We start from the raw sequence: 19,409 nt of genomic DNA on the forward strand, positions 1-19,409 counted from the left end.
TTTTACAGTGTGAAACTAACAAGCAGAGGGTACGATATCAGGACTCGAGTTGCTCAATAAGAGTTATACAGAGCGTTCAAAAAGTCTCTATACACCTGAATTGTCACATATTCAAAGCAACGAGAAAATTATTTTACTCAAAATTTATTATATTTTATGGCATAAAAGCACTATGTACACGACCCGCTCGGGAGAGTAATACTCCCGGAAGTACGTTTTTTCGCGCGCTACTCTTGCCAGCTGTTTTACGCGCTATCCTAGTCAGTTGTTTTAAGTTGGTCACAAAATCTATATCATTTAGTACAAGGGAACAAAACGAGCCTAATATCATGGAGTACAAGGGCAACAAAACGAGCCCTCCGGGGCTTCTAACCCGGTCCTACTATTACTAGTACTAATCTGCACAAAAGTAAGTAAATCACATTTTTTAGTATTATTTTCGTATTATTTTAATTTAAAAAGTGTTATAAAAATGTAAAAAAATGTTTAAAAAAACTTTCCTCGGGCCGGGTTTGAACTCACGCACAACGATATTTTCGTTACTAGCACATAGCGCTAGCCCACTCGGCCACTAGTTTTATTATTACCTTCTTGAAAAATACAAAATGGACTCAACTAGCTGAGTCTAAACAATAAAAGCACTAGACATAAATATAAAAATCACCAATTCTGGGTCTACAACTATAAATGCAGAGAACTAGAAATAAAGAAATGCAAAATTAAATAATAATAATAATAATAATAATAATAATAATAATAATAATAATAATGATAAAAACACGAGAGGACCTTTAGTTCATGACTTCTAAAAACCTACTAAAAGAAATCCTTTCCTGCTGCGGAGAATAACATTTCCGGCGTGTACGTTGAAGAAAATCAAAGTAAGTGCGTGCATCCAGTAACGTGATATGCCGCTGGAAATATAGTAAAGTGCTGGCTAGCAGGAAAAGCACTGTACGATGCTTAGTGGGGGGGAAAAAATGAAAGTCCGGCAGGAGCAGATGATCAATGTGAAACTGTGCACTCGGACGACGAGTGATACGACCCACCATCACCTGCAAGGCGTTCCATATCACTGGCGCTCCCTCACATGTTGTAAACCGATGAGCCAAAGTGTCCTCAGAACGACATATAGTACACAAAGCATCAGGTGCTCGTTGTATAGCATAAAGCCGCGCACGTGTTGGGATAAGTTGATGGACTACTTGAAACCATAACACTTGCATATAGGAAGGTAAGATTGGGTTCCAAATGTTAGCCCAGACTTGCTGCCACTCTATATGAGGAAACTGTTGTACTACTCGTAACTGAGTCGGCTGAGAGGACAATGTGAAGAGAACAGAATATAATGAGCGAGCATTGTGCTGCTGAGGGACCAAAGGCACCCCGGCATAAATCCAATATCGAATAAAGATCAAAACATATTTCGGACACTGATCGGCAAATTGAATAAAAGGGCGATTGACAGGGTGAGCGTACTCCGGCCAAAAACAACTAAACCAATGGTTTGTAATAGAATCGACGGATGAAAGACCCACGTAGGAATCTGCCATGAAGAGAGTTTGACATTTGAGACGGATATGAACTAAACCGAGACCACCGCAGGAACGTGAGAGATAAATGGCAGTTCTAGGGATGCGAAAATAGTAACCCCGCCATATGTGCCAAAGGAACAGAGGTTCAAATCTTTTGGCGTAAATCTCAGGGAGGGGAAATACCCGAGCCCTATACCACAATTTAGTTGCCACGTAGATATTGATAAATTGAATGCGATGCCATAAATGAAGTTGACGAAAGCGGAGGGTGAAGAACAACCCTCGAATTCGCGTAAGAAGAGGTTGCCAAACTTCTTCATAATGGTGAGTGGGAAGGGACGTGAATGGAATGCCTAAAATTGTTAAGGATGTCACATGCGGTATAGGCTGCGTACCTGGGGTAGGAGAGGGTAACTGAAAGCCGTGAAATTGTAACACTTGAGTTTTCTTTTCATTAAACTGAAGGCCAGAGCAACGCGAGAATCGTTTGAGAACCGGAAAGACACCCTGAAGAGCAACTGCGTCGACCCCTGTGATAGTCAGATCATCAGCGAAACAATAGATGTTTTGACAAGTAAAGAGGGTAGGGCCTGGGGGAGACACTAGCGCCAAACGATGGAGAAGAGGGTCTATAACTAAAGAAAACAAAATAGAGCTTAAACTACAGCCCTGGCGCAAACCTCGTTTTAAGGGAATGAGGTCAGATAGATGTCCATTAATTTGGAGACGAAACGTGGCGGTGGTGTATAAATTCGAAATTACTTGACAGAAAGCTGTGGGAAAACCCCAAGCGTCGAGGGTTAGACGAAGGAAATTGTGATCGACACTATCATAAGCCTTCTCTAGGTCTACTGCTAACGCTCCGGCTGGGACACCGCGAGACTGAAAGTATGCAAAGAGGTCTCGAAGAGAACGAAGGGTGAATTGAATGTTATTCGATTCGTTCAGGGCTGCTTGATACGGACTGATAAGTTTCTGTATGATAGGTCGTAATCGGGCTGTAAGAACTTTAGTAAATAATTTCAAATCAACTGGCAATAAAGAGATAGGGCGGTAATCAGCCACAACCTTCGCCTTGGACGATTTGGGTATAAGTGCGACAACCGCAGTATTAGAATGAAAGGGCACATTAGACAACCAGGAATTAAAAAGTGTCACAAGGGTACCACGAAGAATAGGCCAGTAATGACGGTAAAAAGATACACTCAAGCCATCTATGCCGGGAGAACTACGTCCCTTAGACTTATTGAGAACCGCCAAGATGTCGTCAGCCGTAATTGGGCGCAATAGAGCCTGACAAGCTTCTGCCGGCAGCCGCTGGGGAAGGGCTGATAGAAACTCAGGAGCAAAAAGACAATCCGAATGCGATGCGCTCGTGAAGGCTATAAAGTGTTGCGTAAATTCTTGTAAGATCTGTAAAGGGTCGGAAATGGTATCGCCGTTGGCCAATACTAACGATTCAATACATGTAGCTCGTCGCTGTCGAAAAAGGCGATCTACATGATACAAGGAAGACGATTCTGCCGGAAAACAATGATATAGATCGTCTGAAAAATACGCCTGCAACGATACTCGAGTATCGATTTGACGCATTCTACGTTTAATATCGTTAATACAAGTCAGATTAAGTAGGGAAGGCTGTGCAGCCCAGAGGTCACATAGTGCCCTATAATAAAAATCATATAGCTGACGATCGTGCTGTTGGGACAATTTCCCTCTCCATTGAAAGAAACTACGGAATTTGGGTTTACAATAAGTAGTCCACCACGCAACCTCCGTTGGAAAATAACGTTGCATTTTACGCCAGTACTTAAAACGCTCGGTAAACTCTTCAACAGTGTCTTCTCTTAATAGCACTTCGTTGTTGATTTTCCAGAAGGAACGACCCCTTCCCGCCGGAAGAAAAAAAGGCAGCTTAAAATGAACTAATACAGCTGCATGATTTGTGAACGATACAGGCCGTGTATGGACAGCGAGGACAGCCTTACTTAAGCGAGCATCGACGTAAATCCTATCTAAGCGACTGCGTGTCGTAGTACAGGTGTACGTCATTGCATGCTGAGAGTGAGATGCTAGAAGAGCATCATGGAGCTGAAGAACTCTCACCAACTCAACTAAGGCATGACAGGGAGGCGATGGCGTGAGCGAATCACGGGCGTCGATCACCGCATTATAATCGCCGGCAAATAAACAATAAGTAAGACCGGGAGGTAATAACGATGGAATGACACTGAAAAAAAAATCTTCCCTCTCTCGTGTTTTAAGAAAACCACTAGGGGCATATAAACAAATAATACATATACCGTTAATATAGCAACGGATGGCTCTCCCATCCGGAGATAGCATAACCCTATCATAATGTAGACCCTTTCGTACTAACATCGCGACACCAGTGGTTTTTTCGGAATTCACTATAGTATTATAGTCAGAGAGAAAGTCAAATGTATGAAAAGTTACTTCAGTTAAACAATAAACGTCTGCACGATTCCGTTCAATAAATTGTTGTAATAACGCTAAGTTCTGTGCAGAACTAATTCTATTAATATTGAGAGTAATTAAAGTAAAAGCATTGATCTGCGCCATACTTCCACACAAAAACACTAACAGCAATACAAACAAAAACTTACTTGTATCTCCCATAGAAAGACACTGCAGTAGACAAGAAATGTATAGCACATAAAAACTGGAAAAAGAAAGCTTCACCGTGCGAAACACACAGCTCAATGCAACTAAAAATCACTCGTGAACTGAAGGCGCAAAAAAGAAAAAAAAACAAACACACAATGCAGGCACGCTATATCTCGGAATCGGACGTAGCACGGCTTTTGAGGCTGTGATCACGTGACTTGGACTGTATTGCACCTTGAGAAGCACCAACAACAGCTGTCTGTTCTTTCTTTTTTGTAGTCGATCTAGATACCCTTCGGCGTTTTTGTTGGGAAGCCGGATCAACGGGAATCATCGTAGCACTGGGTGAGATAACGGAATTGCTAAGAGGATCAAGACCCTGCGAGGGGGGGGGGGGTTCACTTGGACACATGGGCACATCTACATTCTTGAGATTCTCCGAATGTATCGTAGAGACCAGAGACGACTCGGAGGGCTGTTGCTCAGACACCAAGATTTTTTTCTCCTCCAATACTGACGACATGGTTGGTAATGGTAAAGGCGCGACGGAACTCGTTGGTAAAGCAGGAAACTGAGACTCATCGGGAACACTGTTATCCTTTGCAAACCCAGTCTTAGATAAACTTGGTTCGTCACTTACATGAACGGAAGAAGCCGGAAGCGGATTAGATCGCCATACCTTCCCCAATTCAGTCATTACCACTGGCGGCGGGGTCGGTTTCCCCCCCATAGTACTATTTTTCTTCTTCAAATGACAATTAGACACGGTATGCGACGTGCTCTGGCGAAAAAAAACAAGTAATTGGCTGACCTTCATATGAAACATTCACTTTGTAACCTTGGACGATCAATCTAGAGGGAATATGCTTAGTTAGCTCAATATGTATGACCCGCACACCACTGTCAATGCCTGTAGGAAACGGTGCCGCCCAATACTGTCGTTCTACTCGCCTTACCAATCCATATGCACGTAAATGTTCTTCCAATAATTATACTGGAGCTTCCAATGGAAAATCATAAACTCTCACCAATTTCACAGGGTCTTCGGCGGGTAAAATTCTTACTGTACTTACGTTTCCGTCCATGTGAGTAAAGGTCACAGTCTCAGGCACTGTCGAGGCAAACTGGTCATAATCTTTGATTGATTTAAACTTAATATAAATACTAAAAGTTTCTTCATGAAGTTGAAGAGCACAAATCTGGTCAAACAGGCGAGGAAACTTCTCCAACAGCCATTGGTACACTTGACTGGAATTAGGTCGAGAACTTCGATAACGCTTATCGAACATGAATTTGTATTGTAATTCTTTCTTATAAGACATGACGCTCAAATTCTCTAGACACAGAAATTGGAATCACCACAAATATTAAACGTACGAGCCTAAATAGGCAAAAAAAAGATGCCACTAAGTTCACCACACTACCAATGTGTAACAATCGTATGAAGTATGCTCCCAGCAGGCTTTGCGATCTGAACTGCTTGAAAGCACGAGCACGAATGGCCACGAGGACCGACGACAACAATCGTCTGAATTCTGATTTGAATGCAACGTGGGAAGACATAGATAACGCCAACCAATGAGAACTGTGTTTTCCGTTCTTACTTCCGGGATCATTACTCTCCTGAGCTAGTCCTCTATGTACAGGGCGTAGCATATACACACACATTTTCACAGCAAATGTTGGAAATGACCCTCCAACCATACTTGCACGCGTTTCTTCTTGTTCTCAAATACTCTCACAAGTTGTTCATGTGGAATGCTATGAGCAAAATCTCGAATAGCTGTTTCGAGTTCTTGTAGCGTGTGGGGATTCTCTTTATAAACAGAATTCTTTGCATAACCTAGCTGCAAACTTATCTTTGACTGTCTGTTTGTACTCACCTTGTTCACGGAACACATGTTCAACCAGAAATATTCGTTGTTCCAAAGTTAACAACATTGTTCCAGAGACCGCTAACTAGACGCAACAATCACTTCAACGTCACTTTGCCGACTGGAATCTAAGAAAGGAACTTCACGCAAGGCGATAATATAGCAGTGTTGCAAACCTTCGCATAAAATTTTATTTCATGTGACTTTGAATGCGACTTTGACTTGCCACGATTCAGGTGTATAGAGACTTTTTGAACGCTCTGTATATACTTAAAGAGCATCTCGTAGTTAGTCAACTATCAAGGTAGCTGCAATCCGCCAACAGAGCAAAACTGATGGAACTTCAAAGGTAACGCCAAATTCTCCAACAATAAGCCCCTCAATCTGCCAAACGTCAGATCCTTTGCCGCTAACACAGCGAATATGTCGAAAGCGTAGCTTGCGGAATTTTATAACAAACCTTCAAGTGTTCTGTTACAAGATTTCAAACAACACGCAGAACACCTATCTCTTGCTGGACTCATGGACAAAGACAACGGGCTTTCCGACAAATTTGATCCTTCGAATGTCACATTCACGAAGAAACATCTCGGCTGGATGCGCAGGACTAATGCAGCCCCTGGACGTGTACATTTTCCGTCCTTACAAGACGTTTGTCAAGTTCGTCACTGACACAATCGTACTTTCCCAAGAAACGAACATCTGGCACCATAAGTTCTTGAATCCCAAATCGTTACGCTGTATCAGGTCTGTGTTCTGTTCCGCAACATGGTTCGATTTGCTTTCTACAAAGCGGGATACCTGGATAACGAACCGGAAGCATTCCAGACATCCATTCAGTACTGCTTCGATTTACCACTGAATTGTGTTATCAATGGGAGACAATGGTCATTGTAAGATGTGCACATTGTATATACAAACTACTTTTGTTTGGATCATTTGATACTTTCTACTCTCCACATCAACTGTGTGCCTTGAATATTTGAATCACTACCTCACCTTTCCATTTACATAGGAGAGACGGGAGAAACGCTTTCTTACTTGTATTTGCCATAAACCCCATGTTATAGAGCTTTCAAATCTCATCACGTTCTCTGTATTCGCGGACTGTAGGGATGCATTCGAGTCGAGTCGGGTCGAGATTTAAGCCTGTCTCGACTCGTCTCGAGAAAATGTTGTCTCGACTCGTGTCTCGACTCGAAAATATGTTTCTGTCTCGACTCGTGTCTCGACTCGACAGTCTCTGTCTCGACTCGACTCGAATTCGAGTCGAGACGTCTCGAAATTCGAGTCGAGACAAAATGTACGAGTTAAAATATACGCACACATCAGCCAGACCATCATGACTACCTACCTAATTGTCCGTATGTCGACTTTTGGCATGGATAAAAACGGCGACACGTCTTGGCATACACGCAATGATCCTTGATAGGTCGCTGGAGAGAGTTGGCACCACATGTGCTCACTCAGGTCACCTAATTCCCGTAAATTCCGGGAAGGGGGGCGATGTGCTCTGACGTCACGTTCAATCACATCCCACAAGGGACATCACTCAAATGTCCGGCTCCAATTTCAATGAAACTTTTTTTGCTGATAGAAGGCATGTATGCATCATTACTTGTGCTGACAAATTTTTGCCATGGTGCATGTTTTCTATTTTTTTTAATAACTTTTAAGAATTGTGATGTGGTTATTAGAGATTACTACAGAAGTCCCTTACTACCCTTTGTAAACGGAGCGTTAATGAAGAAAAGTGAAGAAAAACCATGTGGATACATATAAGTCCTGGGGGGGAAGTCGTATAGTAGATATGGCCTTGATGGCAGCCATCTTGAAATCCACCATTTTGAATTAAGGTCAAGTTTTCAAAATGGGAATAGGGTAATATGATACATAATTTCGGGCTAGAATTTAATTAGAAAAATAATGGTGAGGTTAGTTTTAAGATACACCCATTTGGGGGAAAGTTACAGGCATATTAATTGTTTTTACTTACTGTGTGCGTAAGTCCCTTCTTACTTTCGTCTCAAGACCTGTAAATCGATCGCAACGGCAGAGCCCGGTTTCGCACTAGTGTTTAGAAATCTTTAAACTCACTTGAGGCAATATTTGTGGATTATTGTATTGTATTTTGCCTTTAATTAAATTTGAACCCACTTCATGATCTTGTGTAAAGTATCACTAAAAGAGAATTTCTGTTTTTATGGAGAACGTAAGCATGGCAATTATAAAAGGTGAGTAAGGTGCGTATGTATTTATAAGAAAGTCTTTTGTGGTTCCGCCAACCTATTCTTTAGTTGTTTTGTTTTTTCAAAATACTCATATCTCATAAATAAAAGAGCTATTATAAAATCTCTTACCACTATACTAAAATTATGGTGGAGCTCCTTCGTGGCTAACGGTTAGCATACTTGCCTTTGGCGTGGGAAACCTGGGCTTGATTCCCGGTGGGAGTTCATGTGGTTCGGATTCCACGTTAATCAGTAGGTCCACGTCTCACATAGCCTCGCTACTGAATGGGACGTTAAACTCAGAAACAATTCAACTCAAAATTATGGTTTTGACTTTATTATGATGTCATTAGTTTAAACGCCCAACTGCCCAGTATTTATAAACATTGACTACATTATAAAATTGTAATTTTTGACGACTAAAATATTAGAAATTAAAGATTATTCTTTGGGTTTTGGAACATTTTGAAAAACGTGAGAAACTGGTACTGCACCGATACAACACACCTTTTGGATTTGTCATAACATGTCTTACATAGCTTTGGTTCGATTCTCAACACGGACTGCAACTACCCGTTAAATTGTGCATCCGAAAGGCATTCTTTGTTAAACCTCGCTTATCACCGCTCATCTAAAATATGTATAACTTCACCGCGAAGCAAATGTTGCATTTCTCTCTTTCATCCTAACACAAAACAAAACTAACCACAACTGTGACACGAAGGAGCTATTTTGAAAAGAAACAAGCTGTGCTTCATAGAGATGTGTACCAAATGATAGAAGTATAAAGTATTGTTTTCTTTCCTGTTTATTGATATCAGTTGGTGTTCTTAATGAGTTTACTCATTAGTTTAGAAAGAGTATATATGGAATTTGGACATATGTTGTACGTATTCTCCTGAAAAATTGATGAGACCAGAAAAGTTATAAGGACAGATGGAATAGGTTTAAGCGCATCTACGTGACTTTATCAAATATTTATTCTCCGTAATGGTACCACGCGGAAAACTTGGTATAGGCCTACTTTTATCTTTGCCTCCCTCTGTTAGCTGTTTCGTATCATATATATCGGATGGTTTTGATATTTCTTCTGATCATTAAAACAACAATGGTACCTGTGTGCGTGCAGAAATGCAAAAGCACAAGATAACTTCCTTTTTGTTTTGGAAACAACAAACCCATTTCACGTGTGCGAGAGAAATTGAGCACAGCGAGATCGGGTGTTTACTCACGGTCAGTTCGCAGCAGGAGTCCATGGTAAAAGATTTGGCTATCTCGAAAACACTCGCAAAACCTTACAAATACAAAAGACTGCGGTTCAAAGAAAGTTTAGACACAGATGTTTCAATTTTCTTTTAGCATCTTTCTTCAGCAAAAGAGTCGGTTCATTGTATTCGAAAAAGGGAAGGGAGAAAGGGTGAATTTATATTTTAAGTGGGGGGTAACGTTGTAAGTAGTATAAACAATACATACCGCCTCCGACTCTGTACTGAAGCACTTCCTTTAGCGGTATATCACTAGATCTATCCTGACCCTCATCCCACCTCAAGTTGTAAAGTAGAAAGGGACAGAAGTATTCAACATGACTGCGCACTTGAGTTTCAGTTCACAATACGAAAACCAGTGAGAAAGTAAACAGTCTTTTGTAGGATCGTGTTTTACTTCTTGAATTTATTTTTGAACATTTCTGTGAATTCAACAACAGAACGCAGTAGAAATACGGACTAGTTTTTACTCCAACCATTACTTTCGCTCCAACCCAAGGATGCCACATTTATGATTTCGTACTAGATTTAGTGATTTTACTATTGAACTAGTGATCTAGTACGTAATTTGGGTAAATAGGCACATTCTAGTGATTTTTTTGCATTTTTTTTCTGCTGCACACAAATGACAAGGAAATGGTTCTTAAAATAAAAGGAAGAAGTATATTGCAGTTCAAAACAAATGTAGAAACCTTAAATTATTTTTTCTTTACCCTCTGACTGAATGAAACCCCTGCTGTGTAACGACCTTAGGTAAACAACGGCTATCTTTGGTCCGCTACCTCCTTTTGTTAGCCGACATGAGATGGGTTACTTTCTTTTCTGGAAGAAAGTGAAGAAATAATTATCCAGTACATTCACGTTTTGTCAGGCACACAGGCGCAGTCTGTACTTGTTTCCTAACGAATTTTAGCAACATAACATAAATGAAACATGTGTACCACAAAATAGAGGCAGTACAAACGGAAATTTTCATCTGTGACACATTTGATGAAAAATATAGTTAGATGTCACGTGCAAGCAATCTAAACATGTCCTATCCTGTAATTCTATTCGTATGTTTATGTAGGTGAGACTGAGAAATCAAGAAACAATAATAACTGGTTTTCTTGCAGGGGAAATATCTAAATGTGAAGGGGTGTTACACTGGGACTTTAATTGCGTCCTTTGTACAAGATTAACAAGTAATAGCAATTTTTTAATTTATTTTAGTTCTTGGGGATAGGAAGATGGAAGCGAACCCTCGTAAGGACCTCTGCAAGGAAACATGAATACTATCCGCCACTGTTTGTTACATTACACAAAATAGTTTTATATATATATATATATATATATATATATATATATATATATATATATTGAGTTTTAGTCAGGGTTTTCATTTTGCAGGAGAGGGGGGATAGTAATACCTGACGAACATTTTCTATTATCAGAGTGTTGCAATGATAGCATTTCCTCCATTATAACTTGGCCAAGCTAGTTGCATTATATGTAAGGATTAAGTTAGCCTAAAAAGCTTAAATTTCTATGGCTGTTTTACTCTGTACCCATGTTTCTCATTTTCGGTCTACGGGACTCTGTGTCCGGAAATTTTCGATGGCTTCCAAGTCGGAAAACAAGTGTATCAAAGGCATATATATTATATCTATGGTTATATGAGGCATGGATCTACAGTTTAAAGTGGGATACCGGTAACAACTTCATGAGCTTCCACCGTAAATCGAACCAGAGTCTCCCGCGATCAAGGCGTATGTGTTAACCATACAGCCACGAGGAAATTCACATAAGCACACAGACATGAGTCCGAACTACATGAGCTCGCGCCGGGAATTGAACCCGAGTCTTTCACGGCAAAGACGCGTACACTAGCCGCGGAGTTCACACACACACACACAGAATCAGAGTTCTCACACACCAAGGGTGAGAGCTTTGCCACTGAGTCACAGCGGCCACGGGGCTAGGTCGAGTCCACTTTACGTTCACAGTTTCTTAGTACATAAATGTTACGATTATGAAATTGATTTTCCTTAATGAGCTGCATAAAAACAAAAGCTTTCGAAATGCATTAAACAATTAGCTCGATTTGAGCGTGAACTTAAAGTTATATCAGAGTGTAAATACGGATACGCGCCAAAGCTCGAAAACTTAATTCACTATTTCTCCTATATAGTCAGCATGTATCAAGCAATCGTTAAGCTTTCATTTGAGAGGATGGAAATCGAAGGCCCCTGAACAACTATGTTACTAATGTGCGGAATGTATTTATCTTACAGTGAACTGCTTTGATGCCAAGTGGCCTTACTCCAAAATTGAAATTTTCCAGGAGTGAAAGTTGAAGTTCAATATCTCATGAACAATCCATATTTCTTTTATGTTGGGAACCAAAACCATAACTACTGTATGTAGTTGATTGTTTTATAACTTAGTGTTTACAAAAATCCTTTTAAAAAATACCTATTCATAGAAGTGAATGGTACTTATCTGTACTAGTTCTTGGCATCCAAGCAGTCCATTTATTGTAATACTAGCTTAATATACCCATTCTTCGCATGGGGGCTGTATTTGGAAGTCAACACCTGTGGAAGTATCACCATTCATTTCAGTGACCGCGAAAACTATGAATTTGACACTAGTATCAATCAATATGGGCTATTTATACATGTCTTGGTATTCCTCACCCGCTGACACCCGGCCCGCATACAGTAGTAGCTGAATTTGCAAGTCATCGCTGATGGAAGTGTCACCATTGATCTCAGCGACCGTGAAAACTATGGATTTGACACTAATGTCGATCAATTTGGATTACTTTTACTACATGTCTCGCTAAACGCCCCCCTGAGACCCCCTGGTTCCAATTTTGACAAAAACGCTTCGCCTTAGACTGGGACCTGGACCAAGGTATCCGTGACCAAAATTTGGTAACTCTCGGTCAACTTGTCTGGTCCCCAGGTTGTCCCAGTAAACGTCCCCCCGAGACCCCCCTGGTTCGAAATTTAAAAAAAACGCTTCATCTTGATCTGGGGCCTGGACTAAGATACCCGTGACCAAATTTTGGGAACTCTCGGTCCACTCGTCTGGTCCCCAGGTCGCACAGACAGACAGACAAACACACAAAGAAACTCTTTATTTTATTTATATTAGATAAGATGTACTATGTAAAATAGTCTCGTATCATAATATGTGATTTACAACAAATGTTACATTATGTATTATCCGTAGCTCGTGATATGCTGCAACATATTAAAGCCTCAGAATAGTTGGGCAAGCGAATAATCCAGAAGTTACGTAACCCTATTGCGTTCATGGGAACGAAAACACAATAATTATAACTATGCTAAATTACTATAGACTACCAACTGCTCATTCAGAGAATTTATGAAGTTCACTTTATCGCAATAGTTTTATACAAACTAGAATTAGACTACGGATAATAGTTTTATACAAACTAGATAATCAATTATTATTATTATTATCATTATATTTGCAGTACAACCAAATACAACGACATTAACTATTAGTTCTAATTAACTGAATTGAGCTGAAAATTAAATCTTGATCTTTAAAGATTAACTATTAATTTTATGCGTTCTGTACCTTTCTGAAGGAATAAAAGCTGGAATTGGTTTCAAGGCTGTTTCTGAGTGAATACTTTCTTCAAAACAATATTAAAAATTATAGAAAGATTTTCGAGACATTCGAGTCGAGTCGAGATTTTTAAGAGCCGTCTCGACTCGACTCGTGTCTCGACTCGAAAATTCGAGTCGAGAAATACGTTTGTCTCGACTCGTCTCGAATTTTACAAAGTGTGTCTCGACTCGAATCTCGACTCGAATACGAGTCGAGTCGAGTCGAGATTCGAGACATGTCTCGACTCGAGCGCATCCCTAGCGGACTGCAGCTAATAAATTGGTAATTAATTAACTACTTGATGCTCTTTAAGTATATATATAACTCTTATTGCGCAATTCGAGTGGGAGACCCGAGTTCGATTCCCGGCGGGAGCTCATGTGGTTCAGATTACACGTTAATCAGTAGGTCTACGTCTCATATAGCCTCGCTGCTAAACGGAACGTTAAACTCAAAATCAACTCAACTCGAGTCCTGATATCGTACCCTCTGCTTGTAGGATTTCCAAACTACGCGAATTCAATACTCAAACTTGATGTAGTGTATCTATAAATATTAGTTGCAATAGATTAATAAGATCAAAAATAAAACTTGTTGCTCGGACGCTGAATTCATATTAAAAAGCCACACTGAGAAAAATCCGTTCTCCGGACAGCGGTATATTAAAGAAAAATATATGGAATCCTCTTGCTTACTACAGAAATCAGTATGAAGCATACATTATCCATGTTTTGGAGATCAAGGATGGACCTACGCACTGCCCTTAGGTGTTACATCGTGCCGTTGCAGGATGTCTGCCATCTAACAGTTTTCCGTATATTACAGGCATATACTTATGTTACGTTAATCAGCTATATGTTACATACGTCCAATTTGTATGTGAGATCCTGACCGCCTATATTATTTCATACGGAAAGTACGTATATATAGAACACTTATACGGAAAGTATTATTATAAAACATACGTTTTCAACTATACGTTTGCTGTACGTTAAGTCCAAAAACTACAGGAATTACGCATGTAACCTACCTTTTTAAGTACGCCACCTACAATTTTTTTCTCAATGCATTACTCGTTATCTCTTACCCTTTTTTGTTCTTGGCGATAAACGTTGAAATCGGGTATGAAACCTATCTTGGGAGCTGAATTGATTGCATAAAAAACACATCTTGATAGCATTTACCATTTCTGCCTTACGGAAATCTGTATTGAAAACGGAAGTAATAGTAAATTTGAATCACTTCCGGTTCTGGTACTGTTGTTGCATAGTCATGTTGTCTTGCGTTTACAAAGAAAAAAAAAACTCTTCTTGGTATCTGCTCCCGTATTTTTCTACAGCAATAAACGTTGAAACCGGAAATAGCTCACTTTTAGAACATCCGGTTTGAATAGAGGGTTAACGGAGCAGATGGAACCTATTCCTGGGACGCTGAATCGATTGCAAGCTACTGAATCACGATAGCACATTTACCGTTTTTGTTCTACAGAAATCTTTATTGAAACTGGAAGTAATAATAAATGAGAAAAACTTCTAGTTTCGGTACCGGTACTGCTGTGCATAGTCGTGTTATATTATCTCCAGACGGTGAATCGTTTGAAAAAAAAAAAACGCTTGTCGGTCTCTGTTACCATTTTCATTCGTTGATGATAAACGAAACTGGAAATTGATAATTTGAACCACTTCCTGCTTGAATAGAGAATAAACGGAGCAAATGGAACCTATTGTTGGGACGCTGAATCGATTGCAAATAAACGCATCTTGATAGTATTTACCTTTTTTGCTCTATGGAAATCAGTATTGAAACCGGAAGTAATATTAGATTTGAACCACTTCCGGTTTCAGTAGAGTATTGTGAACAGTTATAATATGTGATCTTGGGGCGCTCAATCGTTTGTTAAAAAAAATCTTCTTGGTATTTGTTACCGTTTTTGTTCTATGGCGATAAACATTGAAACCCGAAATGACTAATTTGAACCACTTCTGGTTTGAATAGAGAGATGTAGGAGAAGGTATCCTTGGGAAGCCGAATCCATTGCAGAAAACCACATCTCGATATCTGTTACCGTTTTTCCTGTGATACCTGTCGTCAGAGAGATAGACGGACGGACAAAGCCGTCCTATTAGAGTTCGGACACATGCATAGTATAGTTTCGAAATCTAAAAACTGATTCTATGGATGCGATTTTCTTTAGAGTTCTATTATTGTTAGTATATCTGTTCCGTAAACAACAGGCTAAAACGCTTTTTGATTCATGTTAACACTACTTTTTTTTTTTTTTTTTTTTTTTTTTAGATTCATTGATCTCCAAAACATAAATAAAAAAGTCGATACTACGCCTCTGTGAAGCAATATAAGATCTAAGAGCCTATCCGGTTTGCCATAAGGACCCAGACTGTGTCACGTGATCAAAAGTCACGTTGCGTGCTTCGGGTCTGGAGATTTCAAATCCAGATGTGAAATATTTCAAGCACATAACCTCCGCGTCAGGTGCTCTGGGTAATTCGCAAAAGCCTCTACTTTAATATTATGTATTATCGATTTTACTCAAACAACTTGGCTTTTGACAATGTTTCTGCCTATATTTACCTTACGTGCTCTTACGTGCCCTTACGTGTAGACGTTTCTGCTATACGTCTTTTAAGCTCTTCATTATGCCTTTGCAATAGGTTTCCTATTAGCTATCTCCTTATTATAGTTTTTGAGCTATTGGGACGACTTCATTTTTTAAAATTGATTTCCCTTTGAATGTTCAGGTTTTGTGCTTTTTTTTTTTTTTTTTTTTTTTGACTATGTTCCAGCCATTTTAGGACAATTTTCTTTCCGAATATGAAATCTTCAGAATCTTTTCTATATTTAAGCTGATTTTCAGTCATCTTTCTGTGTTGGCTTTTGAGATAAGTTGAGGAATTGTTTTTCATTGATTTTCCATTAACATTAAAGTTAGTTTTGTGCTTTTCGACTATGTTTCATGCATTTTAGGACAATTTTCTTTTGGAATATAGAATCTACATAATCTCTTCTACATTTGAACTGAATTCCAGTCATCTTTCTTAAAGTCGGTTCATATCATTGCAACCGGACAGTCCCTTACGATTCTTTGCTACAAACATGATCCTCTACTACTCAGTGATACCACGTTATTCTCATAAAAGATTTCTTAACACAGTAGTCAATTCGTGTTTTATTTCTTGCCCACGATACAAGAGCTGATACTGTCTATTTTCGGAAAAATCTCTTGAAAGTGAACCCATCTCGGAAATTGTATAATTTTCTATTGGAAAATCTGTCTCCTGTCTCTTGAACAATTCTACTTATTGCATTAGTCAAATAAGAATTGAGAGCTCGTCACCTGCCATGTAAGTTCTCTCGAGGAGGCCTTCGTCTCGTTCTATGATCATGCTTAAGGAGGTCAGTCCTACTGCCAAGAAGTACGTTAATCTGAAACAATTAAATATGTTTGAAGATTAATCTAAAATAGTGGACAATCCTCAATTGACAACTCGATGAGTACCGTATACCTTTTATTAAACCTTATGTAGTGTTATTGGAAACATATAAATGTTTACATTATGTAATAAAATTTGACTAACTTATTAAAATAGCATTATTACTGTTTTTGGATGTTTCTTTTTCCTTAACACTTCTTATTGCATTATTTCAGACACAACTGGAGGCCATTTACTGAAAGTATGAAATAGTAGCTAACAACAAGATAGTACTGGATGTATAACCTAAGGACTTCATGATATCACATAAGTATTCAAGCCTGAAATTCGAAATATGATTACTGCAACTTACGAGCGGACTCAGTGGCGTAACTAAAGGCTTGGGGGCCCTCCCGCAGACAGCGTGGAGCGGGGCCCCTTCTCTACGTCCTACTTCACAATTTGGGCGGCCCTGATGGCTTGAGCCCCCCCCCGCAATGCGGTGTCTGCGGGGCCCTTATTTACGTCCCTGCGCGGACTGGCAAATTTTGGCCCACCCGGCCCAGCAACAAAGTTGACTCACTCTCGAAATTTATGGCAATTGTTTAGATTGCAGCAAGGAAGTAGTGATGAGCAAATGCAAGACCAAGACCAAGACCCGGGTGGTCTTGGTCTTGGTCTTGGTCTTGCACATCCAGTTTTGGTCTTGGTCTTGCACTGGAATCTTTGGTCTTGGTCTTGGTCTTGGTCTTGCACACCCAGTCTTGGTCTTGGTCTTGGTCTTGCACACCCAGTCTTGGTCTTGGTCTTGGTCTTGCTGCAAGAGTCTTGCAAGTCTTGCTTTTAAAAAATCTTACGCTTTTCATACATAAATTTTACTCTGGATAAATTCTATAATGCGCCAATAGTAACGGAAATACAATGTATGCTTCTAAATGAAATATAGTTTACCTTCGTGTAAGTATGATGATAGTATACAACATAGGTGGTAACCTTTATTTTTTTCGATGGGTCCCCACGCTTCACTACTTATAAGATAAATTACAACGTTTCGTAATCTTTTTATATATTTTTTTAACAGGTTCAAAACTCTACTGCAGCGTTCCCCAACCTTTTTCAGCTTGCGGCACACTACAGGTGTAACTTGAATTCTCGCGGCACACCCATATAGATATTATTATTATTATTATTTGTAAATATAAAATATAGTGGTATTTTTTTCTTTGATTACTGATCTTCTCACAGCGAAGAAAGCTCGATCAGTGATTTCCCCCCGTGGTAAATCATTATGCTTAGTTTTTCATTCTAATTTAAAAATAGAAAACAACTGCAATAAGATATGGGACCAAGCAAGGGCGCCCATGTTGCGGTTTCCAAGGGGGGCAAGTATAAGCGACGTTTCAAGAATAGTCTCAAATTTTACTGTATCTAACGTAAAAAATCTATTGGATTTTCGGTATTCTGAAGTACAATTTCCTCTAGGGGATCGAGCGCCCCATCTTACCCCCTGATGGACGCCCTTGGGACCAAGGCTTTTAAAAATACACTTTTTCTTGAAAACTGTATCCAACCTTTCACTAAGAAGGAAGATCACTAAATAACGAATGAACAAACAAATCTCTTTTACTTTTAAAACACAAATGTACGTAATTGTATGCATGTTTGTTTTGTCAAAAGGACAATGTATTTTAAAATTTCAAGTTACGAATAGTCTGCAACAATAAAGAAGCAATAATAGTCATAACAATGATAACATATACTATTTTCAACATTAAAAATGTACAGAAAAGTAACAGTGTGAAACTCAAAATTGTAGATTGATAGTAGAGGTTCATGTTAATATTAAATACAAATATACATTTTCCCTATGCCTTGCAATTTGATTGCTATAGTATTAATAATTTAATTTCGATTTCCTCGCGGCACACTAGCGGCCCATTCGCGGCACACCAGTGTGCCGCGGCACACCGGTTGGGAAACGCTGCTCTACTGGTTCCCAAATTGGGGAGACACATAAAAGAAATTCAAGACGACACAAATTACTGAAATACCACAAATTGCTAAATTATTTTTACACTCTAAAGGCGTCCGATACATTTTTTTTTTAATTTTCAACTAAGATTAGCTAATCTTTGTGTTACACAAACTTCCAATTAAATACTGAGATTTTAATGTACTGATTCCAATATGTAATTTATGGAACAGAAACATGGACATTACGCAAAAGCGATGAAAGAATATTAGAGGCTTTCGATAAAAGAAGAGAATTAGCTGGGTTGAAGGGAAAACGAACGAGAATGTGTTAGAAATAGTAGCAGTAGGGGAGAAAAATTTTTAAGATGTAATTAAGAGGAGGAAAAAGAACTGGTTGGGACATTTGCTGAGGAGGAAATTTATTATGAGGGATATGCTAGAGATTATGGTGGAAGGAAAGAAAGGGAGGGAGCAACTGAGACTGTAGTTGAAGGAAGGTATTAAAACAGAAGATTGCTACGTCAAGACGAAGAGACTAGTTGAGGACCACCGTATATCGAAGCTTCTGAGTTACAACAAGTGACCTGCCAATAATGGCAGAATAGCTATGATGATGATATGTTAGCAATATTGGCCAAAAAAGAGAGAGAGAAATTAAAATAATAAAGATTATGATCAAACCTCTTAATATTTTAGAATAACTTGAGTAAAAACTAAAAACGACTCTACTGCCCATGTCTTTTGTGTAAATTAAACTTATACAAATACTTTTGACCTATATTAGAAATACAAAAACACAGCATCAAACTCCAAGTTATTTGAAATAACTGTACAAAATCACTCTCAC

The 19,409-nt window shown here is 39.2% G+C and overlaps 1 protein-coding gene across 1 annotated transcript in view; it reads right to left on the reverse strand.

The window, feature by feature from the left end:
• LOC145667076 (ABC transporter G family member 20-like) overlaps positions 1 to 19,409 on the reverse strand; it is a 212,112-nt gene that overhangs the window by 36,128 nt on the left and 156,575 nt on the right. The window contains exon 14 of the mRNA XM_081734790.1: positions 16,513 to 16,601. Coding sequence (XP_081590916.1) covers positions 16,513 to 16,601 — 89 coding nt within the window. The remainder of the gene's footprint in view (positions 1 to 16,512; positions 16,602 to 19,409) is intronic.

This window comes from Thermobia domestica, chromosome 12 (assembly GCF_964235325.1).
Source record: "Thermobia domestica chromosome 12, izTheDome1.hap1.1, whole genome shotgun sequence".
Lineage (NCBI taxonomy): Eukaryota > Metazoa > Arthropoda > Insecta > Zygentoma > Lepismatidae > Thermobia > Thermobia domestica.